Genomic DNA, 23850 nt, shown 5'->3' with positions numbered 1-23850 from the left:
GACGAGCAGCATGGCAACTCCAGAGGTGATAGCGTTCCAAATGCAGTTACTCCTCATTTCTCTATTACTCTGTCCATCCCCATCGCCTTGGGTGATTTGGTACTTAGGTAAGTAATTTGTCTTTAAAATTGACAGAAATCACGTTATTCTATCAGAATTGAATGGGAATTGTTGAGAAAGCAAATCAATCTCTGTAAGAGGTCAAAGAAGAGGTGGGGACTTTATTGTACATTATTGTAGTTTGTAGCTTGTTTGCTATTGATGCAAAATGCACTGTTTCATAAGGTTAAAGGGCTAATTTTGTGTTAATGCATGATACAAAGGGCTCCTGCCTTGGTAAGGAGATTTTATGAGATGACTTCCACTCTTTGGAGGTGAAAAGGAAATTACTATCACTCAAAAAGATAAATAAAATTAGTTTGTTTTGACTAAACACCCTGTTTTCTCTGAGTTTGCATCTCTTCCACTTATCCATCCTTTCTCCTGCCTATGGCTTTATTACATCATTCCTTCCTGTCCAACACTCGGAGAGAGTAGCACCATCGCTGCTTACCTCCTGTACTTTCCTGAACCTATTACACTGATTATCTGTACTGTCAATCCCAGTCTCCTGTTGTCTGGAGGCCGTGCTGCTAGACAGATCCCACACTTGTGTGAGTGTGATGGTGGCAGGAAGGGGAAGTTTCTCAACATCCTCAGGAAGGAAAGGTAGCAAGAAAGAATATCGTCATGGACTGTCCGCTGCATTAAACAGTTAAAAGAGAAAGCTAGTGGAATGATTGTGAGAAAGGGTTCTCAATATCATGATTATTTAACTTTAAAAAAAAACTTTGTCCAACTTTGGTTGTCACTTGCTGATCCCATGGATTTTTTTTTATGTTTTTTCCTTTTAAATCATTAAAAAGAAATATCCAATTTAGACCTTTACAATGTTAGCTGTCAATACACCGTCTGTCTGGGCCCTAACCTCAACAGCTTATTAGTATGCATATCACAAATTTTCCACATTGTGAATTCAGTTTAATATCAAAGAGGATCTGCCAAACTGTTCACATGGTTACCAAACCAGCATGTTCTTGTAACATTTAGAGAGGAACCGAAAGCAGTTTTACAGTGCATGAAGACCAATATGTGAAAATTTACTTCAGAGAAAAAAATAAAATTCTTTCAGTAAACCCTTTCCTGCACTTTTTAATAAATGCAAGCAAACGAATAAAAGAGCATACATTTTTTTTAAATCTATATATCCAATGAATACTTTTTTGTCTTTTTAAGACAGTCTTAGCATAACATTTGCTTTCATGATGCCATGTACATTTTTCCCCATCTCTGTATGCATCACATTTTAGGTTTAAATTACTCTCAAATCTCCTATGCCCTCTTTTTAAAGCCTCTTCTCCAGTACATCATTAACCCATGTCACTGGACCAAAGAACCGCTAAAATAAAGGGCCATCCCAAAACCTTTGATCTTTTGTTCTGCTTATGCCATTAGTGTGGAGAGCCACACACAGTGGCTTGCTGCCAAGAGTTTGTTAGATCTAGCTAACGAGGATGGCTCAGGTAGTCCTAATAGAATCTTTCCTGCCCTTATCTATGTTGACTTCAAACAGTGTGGGATGAATGAAGGGAAAACAATCTGGGTCTGACTTTGAGGGTGAGGTGGAAGAATACTTATGGGCTTGTGCTTTTTACGGGTTGGGCTACTGAGCTCCTACGACGCCGCACGGATCAAAGTTAATTCTCCTCTTAATTAAGCTGAAATTGGATGAGAGCAGGCAGAGACAAGCTTTTGTTTTCCTTTGTGCCAGCAAACATTACAAGCTGTATAGCTCAGTGTGTGTATATGTGAGAGTGTGCATGAGGCAATGATTTCTTAAATCTGTACCCGCAACCATAGGTGTTAGCGGCAGGCCCTTTCCTCCTCAGGTGCGTTAGAGCATATCCTTGTCTGTGTGTTGGAGCTGCTTGTTCGATCCCTCTCCTGATGGCCAGTCTGTCTGCATGTGGCCTGCTGCACAGCGGTGCTCTGTAATGAGCCTTCTCCTGCCACTCTCTTTTTCATGGCCGTGTCCATGTGTTGTGATGCTAATGAGCCCTTGCTACGACAAACACCCATCCTTAATTGTCCTATTTGATCTAGCACTAATTCTTCTAATTAGGAGCCCAACTTTCAAAGTTAAACGTTTTGCTTCCACATCCAAGTGTGCCCCTTCACGTGTGTGCATGTGAAGAGAAAAACAAAGCAAAATGGCATAACTGGGAAAAATAGACCCACCCCACCACTATCCCCATCTCTCCCTCTCTTGGCACAGGTGAGTTTGGTAGGAAAGCGTGCAAAAGGAACGTGTGCATCTGTCATGTGGAATTCATTACATTAGCTACATTATCATCAAAAACCCTCATGCATACATAGCACATCAGCAGACACTGTACCATGCTCTTACCAGATGTAAAGGAATAAAATCATCTTCTGCACAGATGTTTGGGTGTGCAATGGTTGCACAGACACATCTGTCCATGCACAAACAAATTAATATACTTTGTGAGCAATTTTAGCTTAGAGATGGGAGCAAACATTGGCTGACATGATCAAACTGACACATCCGACAAAGCATCCCCTCTGCCGACCTTTGCTCTATTGCTTTAAACATTGCACTGTATGCAGTAAGCTGTCTAAACCATCAAAAAAAGGTTCTCATGATCTTAATTTGTCTAATCCTCTTTGTATGCAAGGAGAATGAACTGTTTTCAACTGTGCAGTCTAATTTTTTTAAACATCTACCACAACGTGTGAGATTTTGTATTCTTAAAAGATTCTCTTAGCATCATTATTGAAACTTGGATGAAATAGGCCAGGATGGTGTGATGTGCATGTTAATCTGGCATAAAGACAGATAACTACATTACGGTTCGGTTGGGATGTTCTTGTCTTACCACTAGTTCCCCTGAATGCTACTGAGTAAATTCACACTTTTTTTTTTCACATAATCCACTTACACAAAAATATGGACATGCATTAGTACTAGAACATGTTTATACAGGTAATCACATATGGGCACACGTGAAATGATTCTCACTGGACTGCCACCCAAAAAAACAGAACTGATCCCAAAAGACACTTTTTGACCAACATTTGCATGTAGCCTCTCTCAAGGCTGAAAATGTGCCGTTTGAATTTAGAAACATAACCTGCATTTGCATGAGACAAAATCCATTTAGATAAACACTTAATAAAGGGAAACGACAGAGACAACTAAACTATACAACATTTGTATAGGTCAAATGAAACGGTTCACACTTAATTAAAAGAAATAGATCCTCAATAAGACAAGTGGCCCTAACCTGCATTCAGAGTCAAAAGGGACTTGGCTTTATTGGTTTCTGTGGGTAATCAATATTAATCACTGAAAAGAATTAAAACACACACACACACACACACACAGGAAATGGACTGAGGCCTCACATCACCTATTATAAACAGCCGTTGGTCACTTCTCACTCCTGTCAACCTGAGTTGTTAAAACAAGATGAGCAAATAATAGTGTTATCAGCCCACTCAAGAGAACCATGGGCAGCCAGAACATTGATTTTAACTAAAGCACTTATTTTGTCTTTGAAACAAACTTTGGTTTGTTTTATACATAATATACACTATCAACAGGTCTTCAAGTCTAAACACATGATGATTGGATTGCCATCAACTCCAGACACAACATGTTAGCCACAGAAACAACTTCATGTGAAGATTATCAAATTAGGAAAAGACAAAGTATAAAGAAGGGACTAAATCCACATTTGGAGAAGGCCTCAGTGGAGGCTTTATGGATCAGTAAAGGGAAATCGCTTGCTTACCATTACCAAATAAATTGCAGTTCAGTGGATACAGTCACTGTCCATTTAATGCACCATAAAGACAGCTTTTGTTAGTTTAATTTCATTTAAGCTAAAACACCCACAACAACTTTGTTTAGTTTTACATTTTTTTCTGTGAAGTAAAACTCACGTAACTAACTTGCTCCATTGAGCGTGATGGAATATCATGGTTTGGCTCAAAATGAAGCTTTGCTAACATACGTCACTTGTTTATTTCGATAGACACCTAACTGTATTTGATTATGTAGAATCTGTAGTCTCCCAGGTTTATTCCATTAAAAGGAAAACTGGCACAACAAGCTTTACTTCTATTTTATGGGCCTGCACTCAGACTCCGGGCAATGTACACAGACCTACTCATACTACCAAAAGAAGTTGCCTACAAAAACATTAGTCATATTCACCTTCTTAAACAACAGACAATTTAGGTCGGGCCAATTTAAAGTTTGGGCACGTTTACCCAGTCATTGTGTGACTTCGAACTTTCGACTGGCTGTGCACATACAAACACAGAGATGCCTAAATGTTCAGGAACCTTTTAGAAAGTTTCTTAATGCCTGGATGAAGAGGTCTTAAATATTTTCTTATTTTCAGACGTGAAATTGAAGTTCATACAGGAACTAAGAAAAAAATAGAAAACTATTCATCTATGTATTAAGAAAATTATCTTGTATTAGATATCGATCACAAATATCCATCATTAGCTGTTAATTCCAAGGTGAAGACAGAGTAAAGTACTTTTAAGCTACAGGAAAACAAACTGTAAGCAAGTGTTTTATTAGAGGAACTAACTAACTTATATCCTGGAACAAACTGAGATGATTTCTGAGGACCTCATAAAATACAAATCATGTATTGACAGTTTAGGTTCCACCACTCCACAGTCAGATGTACAAATGAGGGAAACTCAATATAATTGTTATCTTCTCCATGAGTGATGGACCAACAAAGAAAAAAAGCTGTAATATTCTGTGTGGTCAAAAACTGATCCAGGGTATCCTTAAAGTGTCCAGCTTTAGGAGCAAGCTAAACAACAATGGTGGGCATGGCAGGGCTGCAAAAGCAGGTTGCACTCACTGATGTAGCATCCATCCATTTTCTATAGCCACTTAATCCAATTATTGATGAAGCAACAGATTCTAAATTGTACCAGTGAATTCTCATGGAAAATATCAAGAAATCTTTCCCTTGACATTAATCCGAAGACAGAGTGGTTTCTGTATCAAAGCAATGACCCAAAATGTATAAGTCATTCTACCAGAGAATGGGGAAGAAAATGGAAAATAATGTTTTGGAAAGGCCATGTCAATGTCCTGACCTGAACCCACAACAAATGTTGTGGAAGGACCTGAAGTGAGCGGCTCAGGCAGAGACTTTAAAAGCATCCCAACAGCTCCTGGAAATGTGTAGCTGAGGTTATTGTTGCAAAAAGAGCAAAAGGTTCATATCATTTGATCTCTGAGAAACAAGCAATATTGCACTCATTTCCCAATAAATTAATTATTATGTATAATATTTCAATCTCTTTTTTTTTTTGCTTGATTTAGTTATGTGCGATTGAGTTTAAGGCTTTTAGGGAACTCTGATATTAATTGTGGTCAACAATCATGCAGAAATAGAGAAAATTCTAATGGATTCACAAACTCTCAAAGAGGTGTTGAAGTGGACGCCCATATCTATGCAATTCTAAGAATGCTAATAGCATGGAGAAGAGAATAGAAAAACTAAGGCAGCTGCCTGACACTGCACAGCCAGGGGATCCCATGCCAATCGGAGCATGGCCTTTTAGTCGAGTACTCTGTCAGATATGCCAGTTTGACGGACGGTGCTCGCCCAAGTGACATTTCTCCAGGGTAAGAAAGAGGGGACAAAAGTGTGAGACATCACAGGTTGTTAAAGGGAAACAGGGTAAAAAGCACAAGAAAGCCTCCATATGCATAAAAGGAGTGTGGGTAAGATTGTGATTTTTGAGTCAATTTTGTGTTATTTTTTCAAGTGTGAAGTTTATCAGACTGTCCCTCGTGTATTTTTTGCTTAGGCAGCAGATTTGCTTGAAATTGAATACTTGTGAAATCCATTCACATACAAGTGATTTTTAGTACAGGCACTTCATATTGTATTCTTACGATATACACTATGGGAACCAAAAAAAGAAAAGCCATTATGTACTGTGCAAAGGGTAATCAGCTTCAGTGATGGTAAAAATTTGGACGATAAAAATATGATATTTAGTGGTGATTTAACATTTGAGTAGGTTCCATGCTACTGGAGCATATTTTTGTGGTTTCTGGCAACATAGCTGAATCACCTCATCATACCAGTGAGACACTTCAACGGGGAAGAGTGGAGATCAGAGGTGAAAGGACGAGGAAAGAAACGCTTGTTTATTGGCTCGGAGGTCATTAGCATCACACCCATTAGTGAACTGCCAGCTTCCCTGCCCCAAACTGTCACTCAATCCTCTGAGACGGACTGACTGTCAGTGCATCGAGGGATCCAACGTGCCACAAATACTGAACTAACACACCCACTGTCAATTTTTGCTCAGTCTGTATCTATTTCCTGTCTTCATCTGAAGTACAGAAGACAGGTTAACAGAAGGATGACAAAAGCACTGTGGCGAGACATTCGGAATGATTTGTTTAAACCCTGGCCATGAAGTTTCTTTATGTGACATTACACATTCGCCTATTCATTCCAGAAAATCTAATTATTCAATCTAGTGATTTGGAATTAAATGAACATTGATTCTATCCTGATTCTTTCTCCCTTAATGCATCTTGAGCTGCCAAGTTGTGAGAAGCTTCATACAAACATCTTTGATTAAAATGCCCTCACCTAATAAGCAGAGGTTTGGAAATATTTTTGTTTTCCGACTATAGTCATAGGGATTTACAAGGTTATCAGTGCTCCATGCTGCTGCACTGACTATTAGAGGCAATGGAGGTGGTGTAGGGGAAAATAGGGATACGGTATTTATGTTAAAATACTAATCGTAAACATTTTGAGGCATCTACAGGAACTGTCAATGATATATTTTTGGGAAACATGTGTTACTTAGTTCTCGTTAATTACCGGTCACAGTATTGTGGACACCTTCAACATCTGTCAATCAAAAATTCACTAGGCTGAGTTTTTGGACAGTACAAATTTTGAATATAGATAGTCCCTGCTTAGTTGTAGAAGTTAATTACATGAGCTCTGACTCTGACATTGTGTTGACTTTCTACAGAATCTAATTAATTTATTACATGGCAAAGGTCAGAAATTATAATGATGATTCAGCCTAAAATGATCAGCTTATCTTTTTGGTTAGGTCTCCACGTGTTTAAGGGATCTTGACTTGCTGATGACAGAGGGAATCTTAAAACTGAAAATTCAACCAAGCTGCACATAGTGACAAGAGGCTATGCACTAGGGGTGCAGCAGACACAAAATTCATGTCAAGTATATCAGTGCGGTGGTCCAGTTTTAATTGTTTTGTACAGCAGAAGAAGAAGAAAAAATAAACTTTTTCCAGTCTGTTATTATTTTGTTCCCCTACAGTAAACTCAGTGCAGTGATGCCATTGCAGATAACTCCAATTGTCAAAGCATTTCTACATACTTCCCTAAGAATTATTAAAAGTATGTTTCTCCAACAGCAGTCGTAGTTGCCGAGCTTAGCTAATGTGGATAATGCTGTAACTGACCCATTTGCACTAACAAAACTTTCTAGTATAAGTACAACTTTAGCTCTTCGTCATATCCATTAATCTTTATACCTTGTAGTATTTATGTGACTGCATGAACCAGCGGTAACGTCCTTCTGTGATGCAGGGAGTTAAGCCTGTTTCTTGTGCATTTTTTCTCCATTGTCTCTTTCTCTGTTCTAATGATGCCATATTCAGACGGTCCAAACAAGAGTTTCATGATTATTGTAATCATGGTTGGGGAAATACTGCAGGCAGATGGCAGGGTGGGTGTGGAGAAGAAATTATAACATAAAACAGACATTTGGGGCCAAAGCACACAAAATATTTTTGTAATGTGTCTAACGTGCAATCTGCAGTCAGTATCTGCTTGTGTGTACAGATGCATATATATATATATATATATATATATATGTATATCTGTGGTTTTATTATGTATGCAGCATGCATGTCATACAATTTTCTGTTTGCAAATGCTCTCAAAGATCTAACATATTTGTTTACAAACAAAATAAATTCCTACAAATACACACATTTCTCACTGTATGCTCTCCTTTCTAAGTGTTAATGGCAGAGGTAGGATTTCCACAGCAGAAGGAGATGGCAAGGGAATAAAGAAAAGAAGCAGGCACTGGCATGGAAGACTGAGATCTGCACTCTGGTTGGCCACAGCCTCCTGTTCCCTTCCTAGATTTATTTTTATTTTTATTCTTTTTTTTTTTTTACTTTTCAAAGGTTGGACTGCCTACCTTATACTGCTACCAACTGCTACCAAAAACCAGCAGCCCACACGACAATAACAATGTTGCTGGATGAGAGGATTACTGTGTGCAGTATGTACTATCAAACCATGCTTGACAATTGAAAGATAATTTAGACAATTTAAAATCAGTTTTTCAAAAATTGCACAAAATTGAGTCAGCTACGTCCCAACACTGATGGCACTGGTAGTTGGACTGTTGAGAGAAAATTAAAGCAACACACACCCAGGGAAGACTTTCTGCTGCAAACATATCTATGAACAATCTGCCTCGTCACTCCACTTTTTCCATGTGTTGATCACCTTGCTGGATAGTGATTGGTTTCTGCATATGCATGTGTGTGTGTGTGTGTGTGTGTGTGTGTGTGTGTGTGTGTGTGTGTGTGTGTGTATGAGCATTGGTTGGAACAAGGCAGAAAGTCAGGTTACCTTGTCAGCCCCCCCGAGGGCCATCGTTTTTTGAGTCTCCATTAGTCTGATGAGGTTTGGCAGCTCATGCTGCTGGAGTTACTGTTGAGTTTCAACCCTCCTCATGGCTAGGCCTAATTAAACCTAGACCTCACCCCTAATTCAAAGATAATTAGCTGTAGGGGTTAGCTACCACCACAGCCTGAGACGAGTGTTGTGTAATATGGGTAGTAATGCGTGTTAAATGGCAGTTATTCAGCGACAGACCAACTGAATTAAAATAAATAACCGCAATTTAGATGATGTTTTTAGCCAAAGCTGCCTACAGTACAATGTGTGCAGGTTCCCACTCAGCAAAGCTCTGCTGAAAACTATATGTCCACCATCTCCAGAATATCTTGAAACATTTTTGTGTTATTTATAACTTTGAGTAAGGCAAGAGCTTGTGTCTTTGTGGTACACAAAGAAACCAACTGGCCTAGCTGCGTTTTTGTAGGTGCTTCGCCATAAACTGTCTGACTCTTGGGACCAGCCCTATGTTTTCCCATTAAGTTATACTGACAGGTTGACATTTCCCAGAGTAAGGGGCTTTGATTCAGGTATGTTTTATTCATTCTATCGACTTTGCATTGCTGCCAAGCCAGACAGAGAGCAAAAGCCTGAAGTGTGGTAGGTGGCAGTGAGAGGAAGAGCAGAAGACACCTGTTGTTGTGTTTATGGCTCAGATAGTCAGACACAGCTCTGAGACAGATGGGTAGCACATACACAATATGCTCATCACCATACAGACAGAGATTGGGAGATACTGCAAGCAGAGAATGGATAAAACTGCCTTTTTAACTGAGAGGACTTGAGGCAGGCAGGTATTGTAGAGATGTGGGATTACAGCCCTCAAGTGGTTTTATACATACCTGAAGAAACTGAGAGCAAAAGTAAACTAAGCAAGCAGAATTTGAAATAGCATCTTCCTCCAACTGAGGCAAACAAACACCTGAGGCACATATGAGCTGCCACTCTTGGTTACTCTGATAAATTTGTCCTGCAGTCTTTTACAACTGTTTTAAATCCCATACCAGTCAGTATAATAGAAACATCCTCAAGTTTGACTGTTGACATGACTATGAGCAAGTCTGATTTATAATAACTCGATTAGAAAGAAACACCCAGAGTGCAGTGAAGTGGAAATACAGTATATCCATGATCATAGACACAAATAAATAAAATACTAACTTGGTAAGAGTCACATCCACATGCTCTAAGTTTAGTTTTTTGGCTGGTTGAACAAATCATAAGTGTACAGATATTACAATTTCTACCAGTAAAACCAACCTTTTTCATTAAATACAGCTTGAGTTACCGTGTACGTAATATACTGCTTGTGGTCTAAAATGTGCTGTTTGATTTGATTAATAGTTCTGACAGATGGTAGAGATGTTCTAAGTTCATGCGTGATTCAAATTGATTTTAGTAATGCAGAGTTTTTTTAAACGATCCCATCTGGTGTTACTGAATACCTTTAACTTGTAGGTAAGCCAATTAAAGCTTCATCAGCTAGATATATTATCTTTTAGATTGTTTTTGAGAGTTTTTTTTTACCTAAGATACAGTGAACATGACATGATCTGCAAAGTGCTCCTGCTCATCTCCAGGCATGTCACGTGAGGTTGAGAGCCCAGAGCAGCAACAGGAGCCTCCTGCAGGACAAAGCACTTGGAGCAGGGAGACACTGTGGGCCTTGTTCCTCTGTAGCTGGGCTCCATGTCGAGTGAGAATTTGCTGACTGGGAGGACCAGGACCCCACTGAAGGGGAAGCGTCACACAAAATGCACTTGATTCTCTACAGCAAGATACATACGGTGGCCTTACCAGCACACTTATAATTAGACATAGTCAATCAATGAAAACAGATCACTTTCATCTAAGACTATTAGTTTGATGAAATCAACAGATTTAAGCACTGTAATAGGTTAATTTAGGTGGATGCTTATTCTTGACAAAATCATGTCAAGAAACTATGTGTGTATGTATATTAATTGCAATTAATCACTTTATTCTCCACAGTTGAGTCATAATTAATTGCATTCATCGCACTATAAATTCTAAATGCACCTTAAAGGGATATGTTTTAATATTCTCATCAACATAGGTGCAGAAAAACATGCTTGCTTATTGCAATTGCATATTATATCTACTCTTACAACAATCCAAAACAATTTGTCTTGACAAATACTGTCCAGAACATTCTTCATATATATATACATATATATGCTGAAAGCTTATATTTTCAGTGCAAACTGACCTGAATGCAACATTCTTTCACATGGACACTTTAAGAAAACAATCTGTCATATCTGTCTCTCGCAGATAGAGTTGTCCAGACGTCTCTGTTGCACACTACGTAGTCTGCTTTCGGCAAGAGGGAGTGGGGATCTCTGCATCAGCTGTGTGTTTTGCTCACAAGTGATATTCAAGACAGTAATGGCAGATAACCTTGATCTCATCAAAAGACCCATTTGGCAGGGTTTCGATGATGAACTTGCCATTCGAAAGTCCCTTTTCTTTATCCATGTTAGCTTGCCATCCACAAGATTTTTCTACATCTCTTCTTTATCATTATGTTAATTTTGCATGCCCTATGTGTTTATTTATTAGATTTCATTGCATTATCATACCTGTGGCACTACAAAAGAAAAGAAATTGAGCCTACTCACCTATGTATTTGGCAACATATGATGTCCAATACTGTTGAGTGTGCATCCTTTTTCTTTTCTTTGTCTTTTACTTTCCCTGTCTTAATATCCACAGCATCTGGCTCAGTCTCACAAGTGTCCTTGCTAACGCCCTTAGGTGATACGGGCCATGTCAAACCTGAATCCATCAATCACTCAGCGCCAGCCATGTAGAGACAGAGGGGTTGGAGGAGAAGTAAAGAAGGGAGATATGGGTAAGGTAAAATATAGCCACCAGTCCACCCTGTCAGATTATTTTTCCTCACCTCCTACCACCCACAGCCTTAAGAAACTCCAACTTTTAAAGAGTTTAGAGAGTCAGCTGTCAGGTCACAAATGGCTTTCATGACGGATTCTAATCAAGACGCTCAAGGACCTAAACACATATTTGATGAGAGGACAGGAAAAGAGGGGAAAGTCACAAGAGAAAAGTCAATGGGAGCAGGGGAGAGGGGAAGCTGCCATAAGAAGAGAGATGAGAGCAGAAAGGAGGGCAAGGATAAGGAAATAAGACGGTGACAGAACAAAAGTAAAAATAAAGAAGTGACAAAGCAGTGGATGAGATTTTCAGCTGGTGCATGTGTGTCCTGCAGAATGAAGTGTCCCTGTCAGAGCCCTAACTTTCCCCCTGGGCCACCTCTGATTAATTGTCGGTCCAGCTCCGGTGATAGCAGCAACTTTAACCAAGACTCCCCAGACACTAACCCATGTCCCATCCTCAACCGAAAGACACCTCCTCTCCTGTGTACCCGCCTGACTAGCTGCCCCTCTCTGGCTAAAATTAGTCTGTCTTTCCTCTTTTTCAATCCCACCATCCCTTATTTTCCTGTCTCTCTATGACTGCTACAAATAACCCTACATCAGCACCCCATTCACCTTGCCATCGGGGGATAATGTCTCTCTGTGGGAGTGAGGTTTTGGAACAAAAGCAGGGGGGGCTGAAAACAGCATGATATGCAGCATGTTCCCCCCCTGTGTGTTTACACATGCTCTGGTGACTGGCTGAGATAAAGCACCCCTGTCTCAGGTAAACACTAAAGCACAGCAAGGCAAAATGGCAAGGTTGACTTTAGACCTGCATTGCACTTCGTCAGCTCCTCTCTCATTTGATATACACTCTCATATCATCACACTCTACCTTTTAATCATTCAACCACATGAATACTATGTATGAATCGTTGTAACTGTCCTTTAATACTGTGCATTTGTACATTCCAGACAACACTTGAGGCAACATTATGAAAGAGAAGAATTTCCAAGATAGTTTGGTAGTCTTAGATAGTGGTCGATAGTTTGATAAGTTTCACTATTCTTCAAATGTAACCATTATGTATAAATTGTAGCTGCTCTTCAATATATGAGCAATAACTGTCACACTTCTGCTTTGCATTGTTCCTTTAGTCTTCTCTCTCTGTGCTGCAGAACTATAGCATCCATCTGGATGGCTATATTGCCAGCCCCCAAAAGCAACCAAGGTCAATTGCCTTTCCTGCTCCTCTCATCTTGTGCTTTATGTACCTTCACATCCAGGGAAAAAGCACTGCACTATTTCTGCTCTGCTGCAAGGTGACTGCTGCTTCACAAGAGACAGCCACACTAATGCAGCTGGCTAAAAGGAGTATTTCCTTCACGGTCTTCCTATTTTGAAAAGAAATCTTCAAAATCTACTCCTACAGAGGTAAATATATTCAGGGTGCCTTTTTTTTCTAATCATGCTATTTGTCATGACATTGATCTGCTAATAGATGATAATCTCCCTGAAAAGCCTAAAAATCTGACTGATATTAAGAGGTGTGAATGGCCGTCATGTGGGTTTTAAAAAGGGCTGCTGATCAAAACAACTAACGCCTCAATAATTACTCCACTGAGCTGTAAGATTTCTGTACTTCCTGGGTTACGCTCCAAGTTTTGAAGCAAAATCAGTTAAAAATGTTAAATATATATAAATAAATAATGAATATATGAATGTGTATAATTTTTTATATTAGTCCATACAAACAAAAAAGCTTGTGCTCACCTTATAACCTGTATACCTTATAACCTATAATGTCAGCAGCAGGCAGATGTCTGTCTTTGTGTGTTATCACAAGTTCAATAAACATTTCCAAGTGAGTCTTAATCCATCTGAAACAAGTGATGTGGAGCATCACAACAGTCAGGATGCCAACTATAGCGATAGTTACATGTTACTGCTAACATACACACATCTCTTTATTTCCTTGCATGAATGAAAAAACTGCAACTCGCCAATATCACCGAATCAGTGGGACATGGCACCGTTAAGAGATGACATGCAAACAGAACACAGCATTCCACTGAAACCAAACGCAATCAGTACTAAGTTTAGTGCCCTTCTGGAACAATTACAGTTAGGTAGAATTATATGGTTATTTCAGTGTTTTTTTGTGTGTGCATCTGTTGTTTCTTTTAGCCAGAACACTTAAAGACCCAAAACAATAGACACAACAAGACAATAGAACAAAATAAAAATTAAACAAAAGAGTAAGCCACAAGGAAACACTTTAATATTATTGCTTCATTGTTTTCATGTAGCTTCTATTCTTATTTGTATCGAATAAAATGTGAATTATTCCATGGGGTTTTGGTTTAAAACAGCGTTGCCTAAAGATAAATCAGCTGCCGTCCGATTATGACACCTTCTCCTCTCGGAATGTAATATCCTAGAATGTTGCTGAAAATAGCACATGAGTAAATAATGTTACATTATAAATCAAAAGACTCAAATGCATCACGTAATTGGTATCAGCCGATCATGCTTCAAGCATTCAGCGACCGGACCCAAAATTCCTCACTGGAGCATTCTAGGAGAAAAGAAAAATGAGTCTTTCCAGCATAAATGCTGAAAATATGGATACCTGGTGATGAACACCAACACTAAACCGTTTTTACCTTTGACAAACTTCACACATTTTTAACATAGCTGTGTATCTTGACAGCAGTATTTGCTTGTCCTTATAAACATGATGAACATTAATTATACCTTCATATAGAGACTTACTTTGAGTACATTCTCTTCAGTTATAGTTTGCATATGTATGCAATGTAATTCTACATTTCATCCATGACACTCATTGGTGAGATCCCTGGGATCATTGACGGTATTACAGTCAGATAAACCGCGGTAGAGGCCTAATCTTTAAGCTCATTGCATTCTCGCTTCAGTGTGGTAAACTGCTGAAATTTTACAGGATTTCTTTTATTATTTTTCATTCAAGCGATAGCATGTTTGGTGCAGTCATTTTTCATCCGTGCATAGATAAACTGTTTCCCAGCCAAGTCTGAATATCTCACCTCTTCCTCTCTCCCTCCTTCTCCCAGATGCCTCCTTACAGCTGCTATGACTGACTGCAAACTCATTTATTACAGGTCACAAACGCCAAGTGCTTCATTTAAAAGGACATCACCACCAACCCACCCCCCAGCACAAGTGAAAAATCGACCTGCAAGAATAGAATGCGGGGCACACCGCTCCATTACTCGGAGGCCAGCAGTACCCAAAAGATGGCAACAAGGTTTGTGCCGTGAGGGCAAAAGCAAAGCACCTACACACAATGAACAACTAAGATACCCAAATATTAATACATGAAAAAAAAATCAAACATATATTTCAGGCTTCTGGCTTGAAAAAACTGAAAACTCTTGCTACTAATAGACTAACTTTGGAGTAAAGAAACCTGTTAGAAATCTGTTTAATATCTTTTTATGTATAAAAATCACCAAATTAAGATTTCACGTAAAGCGTGTGTTCCACTGCCCATATCCGATATCACTCAAACCCATCTGTAATTACATTGTACATGTAGATTAGCTATGAATATTTTAGAAGGGGATTACTAAAAGAGGAAAAAGATGGAGAAGAAGGAGTTGAGAGAACTCAGCCCTCACATACACCCACATGCAGAACAGCATGAAAAGCTCATTTGAAGGTGGAGCTAGTCTTTCATGCCCAAGTTGTCAGCCTGTTATCATCCTTTCATATGTTTGCCACCATTATTAACTGTGAGCAGGAATAGAAAAATAACACAAAAAAGTGAGAATAAAACACATCACTCCAATATGTCAGACTGTCTTTAGAGAGAGGGGAAAAAAGCATGGCAGACCGACTCTTATCATCAGACTCTCATTCTAAAACATGGCGGTAATGAGGGTGTCTTAACAAAGATTAGCCATAATTTCCATTGTCATTTTAATGCTCCCACATTATGTGAAAGCTTACAAAGCCACAGATGAAGGGAGAGGGTGGGCAGAGGAAGACGAACAGGCAGACAGTGGAGCAGAGAGGCAGTCTCTGGAGCTTGGTTAGTCTGTCAGTCACCCTCTATCCCTCCAACCGTGCATTCACACACACACTCATAGAAGCGCGCACACACACAGTTTATGTACATTTTACACAGCTTTTGTCACCGGATTCTGAATCCCTCAAAATGTGGCTGTCAAAAGGGTCGGTGCCTGAAAGCCTCCTGCCGCCCTCCAGCAGGATGCGGAGGATAGACGGGCTTATTGTTAGATGAGTAGCAGCAACAACAAAAGGGATCAAAAGCCTCGCAAACTGACAGACATACATGGTGTGTTCAGACTCCCGACATGTACATTGTTTAGTGAACATGAGGCCAAGGCTTTCAAAGACCTGGAACTTGCATATTTCTGTCTTACTTCAGAGTGAAAGCCCAGGGTAAGGGCAGAGTGAGAGTGTGGGTAAGTGTGAAGTATGTGGGAGTGAGTCTTGGAGGGTGTTTGCCAATGTATGATGCGAACTGGCACCAGTCTGCAGCGACAACTTCATGTGGATCCCATTTAAAACTATGTACGACATTAGACATAATATCATCCAAATATTACTCTGTCTATTTTGAACATTAAATATTTTAAAAAATAAAGTGTTTTTTTGAAGATATCTTGCAAAAGAGACAAGATGGAAAGCTGGAAAGCATTGCTGAGTGGTGCAGCTTACTTGATTCTGAGAACTTGTGAATATGTTGTACAATGTTTGGGTCACATTTAACTTCAAAGTAATCAAAGTGAAAGTAAGACTGAAGTCAGAGTGCAAAGCTTTCACATATAAAAGCCTGTGTTTCATATGTGTTGTCCGTGCTCACATTCTGGCGCTGGAACACACAATTTTGAATGGGATTGCTCTCACTGCCAGAACGGGGAAAGAAAAGTGAGGTTTTTTAGGATAGCCTTAGTTGTTTTAAGGAGCAGTGTGCAGAATGCGTGGCGGTTAAAATGCTGGCTGTAACTAACTGAATACTTTCCTCAGTCTACCCATCAGAGCATGTAGGAGAATCTGCAGTGGCTGCTAGAAATGCAAAAAAAGTGCAAAGCTTTCACATATAAAAGCTTAAGTTTCATATGTGCGCATTCTACCTGAATGAAAACCTAGTTAAGAATGTACATTTGTCCAAAATGCTACAAAGTATAACGTTTAGTCCGATTTTCTTCCCCTTTATCGTGAATAACTAATTGTGTTTGTCTAAATAACTTGTTTTCTCTTATAGGTAAATGGAGATACTCATCCTATGCAGAGGTCTGTGAGTAATGTCTGTCTGCACTGTACATGAGCCTTCATTATTTGGTGTCCCTTGTTAAAATGTTCTTTGATCTCATTTAAACACATTCAAAAGGCCTGCATTCTAGCACAAACAATACATTTTTCTTTTTGTGAGCTCTACTTGGTAGCTGTAAGTGTCCATTTGCCAACATCATTAAAGTGCAACTGATTGATTTCCCTGCTGAGACTCAGGTCCTACTCTGTCCTAACTAGCTGTGATTTATTGTAGAAAACATCAAGGAGGACTTTGCTAACTAAGTTTGTGAATATGAGTATTTGTTGCACTACCTTATTAATGAAGGACATCAGTTGCTAGCATTCAGCACCAAGGGCCTGTGTTGCACAGAGGTTATCAGTATTTGTTAGCATGCCTTTCTTCTGCTTTTTCCCTTTCATTCTATCTGGCGCAAACAAAAGCTCAGAGCTCACTCAATTTACAAAAAGAAAAACCATAAAAACGGACAAAAATAGAGAGAGGAAATAAGCAGCCTTTTCCGGTAGACCTTGTCAAATCTGCAGTAATTTAATTGCTTGTAAGACACGCTTGAAACATGGAATTTGCATTTTAAATACATATGTGATAAACAGCTGTCCACATTAAACATATACAGACATGGGTGATACCCCAATTCTATTATGACATCCTTCACTAAAAGGATATTTAATAGCCATGCCGACAAAGATACATGGCAAAACGCATGCATGTGTGTGCCGCATTCATAACTGCAGGTGATAAATGAGGGTGCAGGGGATTGCAAAGGTCACAGAGGATATGATCCAATCATTTCTGCAAGCGGCTGACAGTGCGGTTATAAACCTATCAACAAGTCAAAACCGGAAAATAGTGGCCCCAGTTGTGTCTTCAGAAATAAAATAGCCTAAAGATATTAATGGTAATACAATGCATTGTGGTATTGGATGCAGCATGCTGCAAGTCCTTGTTGCAGTAAGTAAAGACAATTAGAGAGTAAAGCTGCAGCAGATTTGAAACATAATAAAAATAACAAAACTACCAAGAGGGAGTATACGACCACTGACACACTACTGTGGGGACCTCTTCTCACACAATTCCAAGTCGTGCTGGAAAATAACAGAGATCATTCAGTTTCAATGGGAAATTTTGGCAAACCTTGTGAGTAGTACTTTACTACTGATTTCAAAAGTTCTACATTTTTTGACTGTGGTGGGCCGGGGAGGGGGGATTTCTAAATAAAAAAATTACCCACTCTCACGTTGTATCCAGTATATAGCATATAAAGTTTTTTTTCCCTTTTTCTTTATAATTTTATCTGGCTGCTGGCTGAAATCCCCAGGAGAGAAAAACACATTAAACTAGAATCTGTCTTAGTTTTTATCACTGTCATAGAGAGCAAGAGTCAACAACAACAACAACAACTCACCAGAGACAGAAACAATAATCTAAAGACCAACATGTAATAGTTTTTCACACATTCTGTATAATACCACCTTGTCTTCCACCAGGTATTTACTGAGGAATCCCAGCTGTTCCTTAAAGCAGTAAATGGAGAGTGGAGCTCAAGTGTTCTCAGTTAAGCAGAAATTTCTTTACAGTGGGTCGATGGCCTAATGGTGCTCCTCATCTCTAACCCAGACGGAGACAGAGGGGACAAAAGCACAAAGGTCCACATTCCTTTTTTCCCCCCCAACAAATGGAAGTGGATCACCACCTAATCAAAGACTGCCATTCTTCAAATATAAAGCCTGATGGCAGTGGAGGGTCAAGGCTACTTTAACAGGCAACAGCAGATATGACTGCAAGAGGTCTTTGTGACATGGCAGAGCTGTGTGGGCTGCTAAATGTGACACCATTCTTTCCTTTGGCTTCAGCTGGATACAGACAACAGTACAAAAAGTATCAGTATGTGTTGTAAGAGCACAAAAAAGAGAAAAGGGATTTCAAAAACTCTATTTCCCCCCTCCTTCTAGACTATTCTCTATGTGGGCTGCACCAAACCCTTGTAAACATCTTGATTTAGTGGGAACCCGCATCATACCCGATCAGTATAGTGTCCCTCCAATAGACTGTGGGTGCCGTCATATGATACGACATTCACCTTCCACCTTCAAAGTTAAAGGAAAAACTGCATAAAGCTGTGCGGCTGGATAGTTTTAATACGTAGTTTATCGAAACTGCATTGATAACACTGGTTAAAAAATTTAAAAAAATAAAAAACACCCTCCGCACATACACACCTGCATTATACAGATGACTTGAATGCACACCTTGACACAAAACATGAATATTCATATTCACAGAGGTTTTTTTGTTGTTTTTTTTTTACGTAGACATATGGCTGTAAATCGGCAGCTGCATGCATCCCCCAGCTCCTCCAGCTTCAGTGCGTAACCGCAGTCAAAGGAAGAGGAGCGAGCAGTGAGAGGCACACTCAGCATGTTGCAGACGCGCACACCGTGCTGTCGTCCAAAAACCTAAAAACTCCAACTAAACTGAGGAAATCCAGAGTGTAAAATATTTACAATTATAAACAGGAACAACATATGTGGAGGTCTAACAAAGTTGGCAGTTTGGAGACAAGAAACGTTTAAGCAAAATAAACGGAGGAGGATTTTACGTTTATTTCGACCCATGACTCATTAAGGAAGACAGGGAAAAGAAAAGGGGGAAAAACAATTGGGGAGGCACGCGTGTGTTCGTGTGTGTATTCTCCCGGCGTCAGTGCGCACACAAATGTGATTCGGCAACTCGTTCGCGCGCCCACGTGCACGTCTACACACGCAAGCGAATGCGAAAGATATTGCCTTTCCTTTTCAGAGACATAATTTAAATCGCGTTTATGCCAATCCTCACTGATATTTGTATAATCCGCTCTTTCTGCTTTTGCCTGCACCTCTCGCTCGTGTTCCTTTTTATTCCAAATAAGATTTGGAGCTCTATACTCTACTGGTGAATGGTAAAAGTCTGGCTTCTGTGAAAAAGAACGAGCACCGTCTTCGTCTTCCTCACCTGGACAACCTTGCTGAAACACATGTGCAAGAGGAACCGCTTAAGATACTTTAAATTTATTCTGAAACAAACGACAGTTAAGGGCATTTAGGCCCTATTTTGCGTATGAAACAGTCAGTGCTGTGTAAAAAGACGAATCCCTCTAGCCTCTGATGTAAAAACCGTATCCAACCTTTTATAACATTCGCCCCGTGCTTCCTGCAAAGCTCTACGTTAAGAATCATAACAGCAGTGATGGTCCTTCGGCACGGGTTTTACATCAATTTTAAGGCGATGCAGAGCAAAATGTCACGATTGTTTTCCCTGTTTTCCGGACGGCGACAATGGAGATTGAAAAGTTTCCTTTAAGATTTTGAAGCAGCAACATCAACGAAGTACAATGAGGTCAACTTCTCCACTAAAACATCATGAAATAACGACAAGATGTCAACAGTTTGACACAGTGGGGTGTATTAGAGAAACATATCACATTCACTGCATAGTTTACGTCGCTGGCTTGAACAATTAACTAAACTCAAGATTTGATATACTGGTTTGAGAGTTTAGATCGTCACTTCAGGGACATAAATACTAAACATGCTGTCAACATATATAGTTTCGCAAATACGAGGCAGGAAGAAGCAAACGTGTGCGCATTATACTTCACACGCTATATGATATATTCCATTATTGTCTCATTTTAGTCGTAGTCCTGGTTAGAGGTCATTATTTATGGTGATGATGAGGTGTTGCTGCTTTTGTTTGTTCCATCAGACTAACAGCGCTGAGTGCACCTATGCCGCCCTGCGCGTAAAGAGCGCAACTGCACTGTGCAAACAGTGCTGCCACTGTCAGAGTAAAAAGTCTTGTGAGCTGTAACGTCCACTTGATCCCTGAGGGGATCGTTGGGAAAAAAAAGCAATCATGCAATTTCACGATGATCCGGTTAGATTTATATCCCGGTAACTGAATGAACATCGGTGGGTGTTCACCACTGAAATTGCCGCTTGCACGGGTTTCATACAATACTAAAACACAACCATAATTAGGGTCACTCGTGTCGCTATAGGAGTAAGTTTTAGTGAGCGTGTGTCTTGTAATCGTCAAAGGGGCGCAAAGCTGTTGTGTACAATCAGCTGTCCTGCAATATTATTTAAAACGCAAGCTGACAATCTCAACTTATTCTTAACGATAAATAAGTCTGCAAATAAAGAAAGATTAGAGTTTAGACACAACTTTCCAAACAGCCGCACATTTGACAGCTTGTCGGTCCACAGAAGACAGGGTAGGAGCAGTAGCCTGTTAAGCAAGCTTGTCACTTCTCTGTGTCTGTCTGGCTACACTCTGTCTAAAAGACACGTGTGACGGACACCAAATGCTCTCCTTTCTCTCCAGCTTTAACAGTGCCGCTCTGTGCATGAAGAACGCGGAGTAAGTCAGTTGCTTAGGTTGATTAGACGTAACCCAAACCAGCACTTGTGCCTTGGTGGAATAGTGAAAATATTGTGGCAGTTTTATTTCTATTTATTTGTTGTTTTTTTGCTGACAACTAAACAATAAAAATGTCATTGAGATCATGAAAATTACAACCGTATTAACGCTCCGAAGCTCCGAACCACAGCAGCTTTGTTTCACGTGCAACAAGGAGCAGTATTGAGGGGAAAGTCGCTACGCTCGGTGGTTAGTTGTGCTGCGCTCCGCGCGCACTGACCAGCTCCACGGAGACACGGGGGGCTGGTGCTGGGCTTCCACTCACCTGACTGTGAAGAACAGAACTCAAACAAGAGGCTTGTCACGAGAAAGCCGAAGCAACACAGGGTAGTCGTTGGTTTCATCGTTGTGCTTGGCAGATATCTCCTTTAAATTCACATGTCCAGCGACGTATCCTTCATTGAAACAGCCAAAAACGATTAATCGTTTGACGGCTCCTCAGCCAGCGAGTTTGGGGACTTTGCTCGCCTCTGAGCAAGTTAACAGTTTGTCCGGCTGTCCTTTGCCTCGCTTCGCGGCGCCTTCTGGCCCAATTTGTGACTTGCGTGAAAGCAGAAACGGTGAAATAAAAGTTTCCAACTCACGCTCTCTAAAAGCTTGTCTAAATACAGTAAAGCACTACACTCATGCCATTACTCCTCGACTTGGACACAATATGCAGCTGCAGACTCGCGTTCCTCAGACACACCTCCGAATCCCTAAACTCCTCCTACGGGCACCGCGATTGGAACAGGTGCCCGACGATCACTCTAAAGCCCACCAGCAAAAGCTTGATACGAGAAGTGATTGGTTAACACAAGGTGCCAAAATCTCCCGAATTTGTGCATCGGCTCTGTTGCACCTGTCACACTGAGCGCAGCGTAGATAAATTCTGCTGGAAGGATTTATAGGAGTAATAAGTAAAATAGAGCTGACTACCACTTATAGACGGCTTCCCGTGCGCTTTGGAGGATCTTATCTGGATTCGATAAGATATAGTTTAATTTTGGAAGTGTTGGTTTAATACTGAACTGTCAGCACTCTCCTGGAGCAGTGTGGTGAAAGTGATGCCTTTAGAATGGGGGAACGTTGCATTGTCAGTTTTATGTATGTATTTACTTATTTGTAGCCCTTGTGTTCCAACATGTTTATTCTTGATCCCGATTCGTTTTATGAGACTTTTATATAACTTCACCGTGATTGGGCAAATAAAAGACAATTTGATTGGAAAATTATAAGCCTAAAGATGTTTTTTCCCCTTGCTTTATCCTAATCAAAGATTTCCCTTTGTCCATCGTTACCAGACTACAATACTGTTGCAGGCAATAGCTCTCCATATTCAGGGTCATGATTCTCAGTCATGGATAGCTTGGTGTAAATGATTCACACACACACACACACACACACACACACACACACACACACACACACAAAAGTCAAACAGAAAGCTGAGATAGTACATCTGAGACATCATTTTTCTTGCTGGGCTATTAGTAATAGTTAACAAAGTAGTGACTTTGCTGTGACAGAGAAATGACGAAGAGAATAGCGGTGTGGAAAACAATGTGACAAAAAGGTTATTACTTTCCCCAGCTGTTGCCTACTTGTGGACTTTAGGAGCAGGTTGAATACCTCCTGGAGTTACAATATGTTCACACATCTGGACAGAATACACTGTCCCCACCCACCTCTTCACCCCAAGTTCTTTTTACACTCACAGAAACAAGTACACACTCAAAAAGTGTAACTAAAGTTTGATAAAGCTTGAAAGACACCTACTGTTCACATTTGACTTGACTATTTAACAAGAGGCAAAAGGCTGTTATGCTATTACACTGATTATTCAAGCACCCCAGTTTTACTATTACATACAAGGAAGCTTTAGTCTTATCCAGCTTTATTTTTTCTACTCATCTTATGGGGGTATGGAGCCTATCCCAGCTGCCATAGGGCGAGAGGCAGGGTACACCCTGGACAGACTGCCAGTCCATCACCGGGCCACACAGAGACAAATGACACACAACCAAACACGCTCATACTCATTCCTAGGGACAATTTAAACCCACCAAATTAACGTAGCATGCATGTTTTTGGATGGTGGGAGTAAGCTGGAGAGAACTAAGAATGCAGGTGTACGCAAACTCCACACAGAAAGGCCAGAAAGATTGGAACCAGGAACCCTGTTGCTGTGAAGCGACAGTGCTAACCACCACACCACCATGCAGCCTGCTTTCATTGACACTGGCTGCATTTTCCCTCTTTTTCTCAGTCCAGACCTTGTACCTGGTAATTTTCAGAGGAGTTCTGTTATTTTTAAGTCATTTAACACTGACCTATGTGACCTGTGAATCATTAAACCATGAAAAAGTTACATAGTTTA

At 40.1% G+C, this 23850-nt stretch overlaps 1 protein-coding gene across 1 annotated transcript in view; it reads right to left on the bottom strand.

Annotated features, from left to right (window-relative positions):
* Positions 1–22135, bottom strand: part of LOC140319551 (receptor tyrosine-protein kinase erbB-4-like) — a 277450-nt gene extending 255315 nt beyond the window's left edge. Inside the window, exon 1 of the mRNA XM_072397222.1 lies at positions 21757–22135. Coding sequence (XP_072253323.1) covers positions 21757–21835 — 79 coding nt within the window. The 5' untranslated portion in view covers positions 21836–22135. The remainder of the gene's footprint in view (positions 1–21756) is intronic.
* Positions 22136–23850: the final 1715 nt, after the last annotated feature.

This window comes from Leuresthes tenuis, unplaced genomic scaffold (assembly GCF_036924035.1).
Source record: "Leuresthes tenuis unplaced genomic scaffold, fLeuTen1.0.hap1 SCAF_12, whole genome shotgun sequence".
NCBI classification, from domain to species: domain Eukaryota; kingdom Metazoa; phylum Chordata; class Actinopteri; order Atheriniformes; family Atherinopsidae; genus Leuresthes; species Leuresthes tenuis.
Note: the sequence above shows the minus strand (reverse complement) of the source record. Positions and strands in the feature narration are given on the sequence as shown.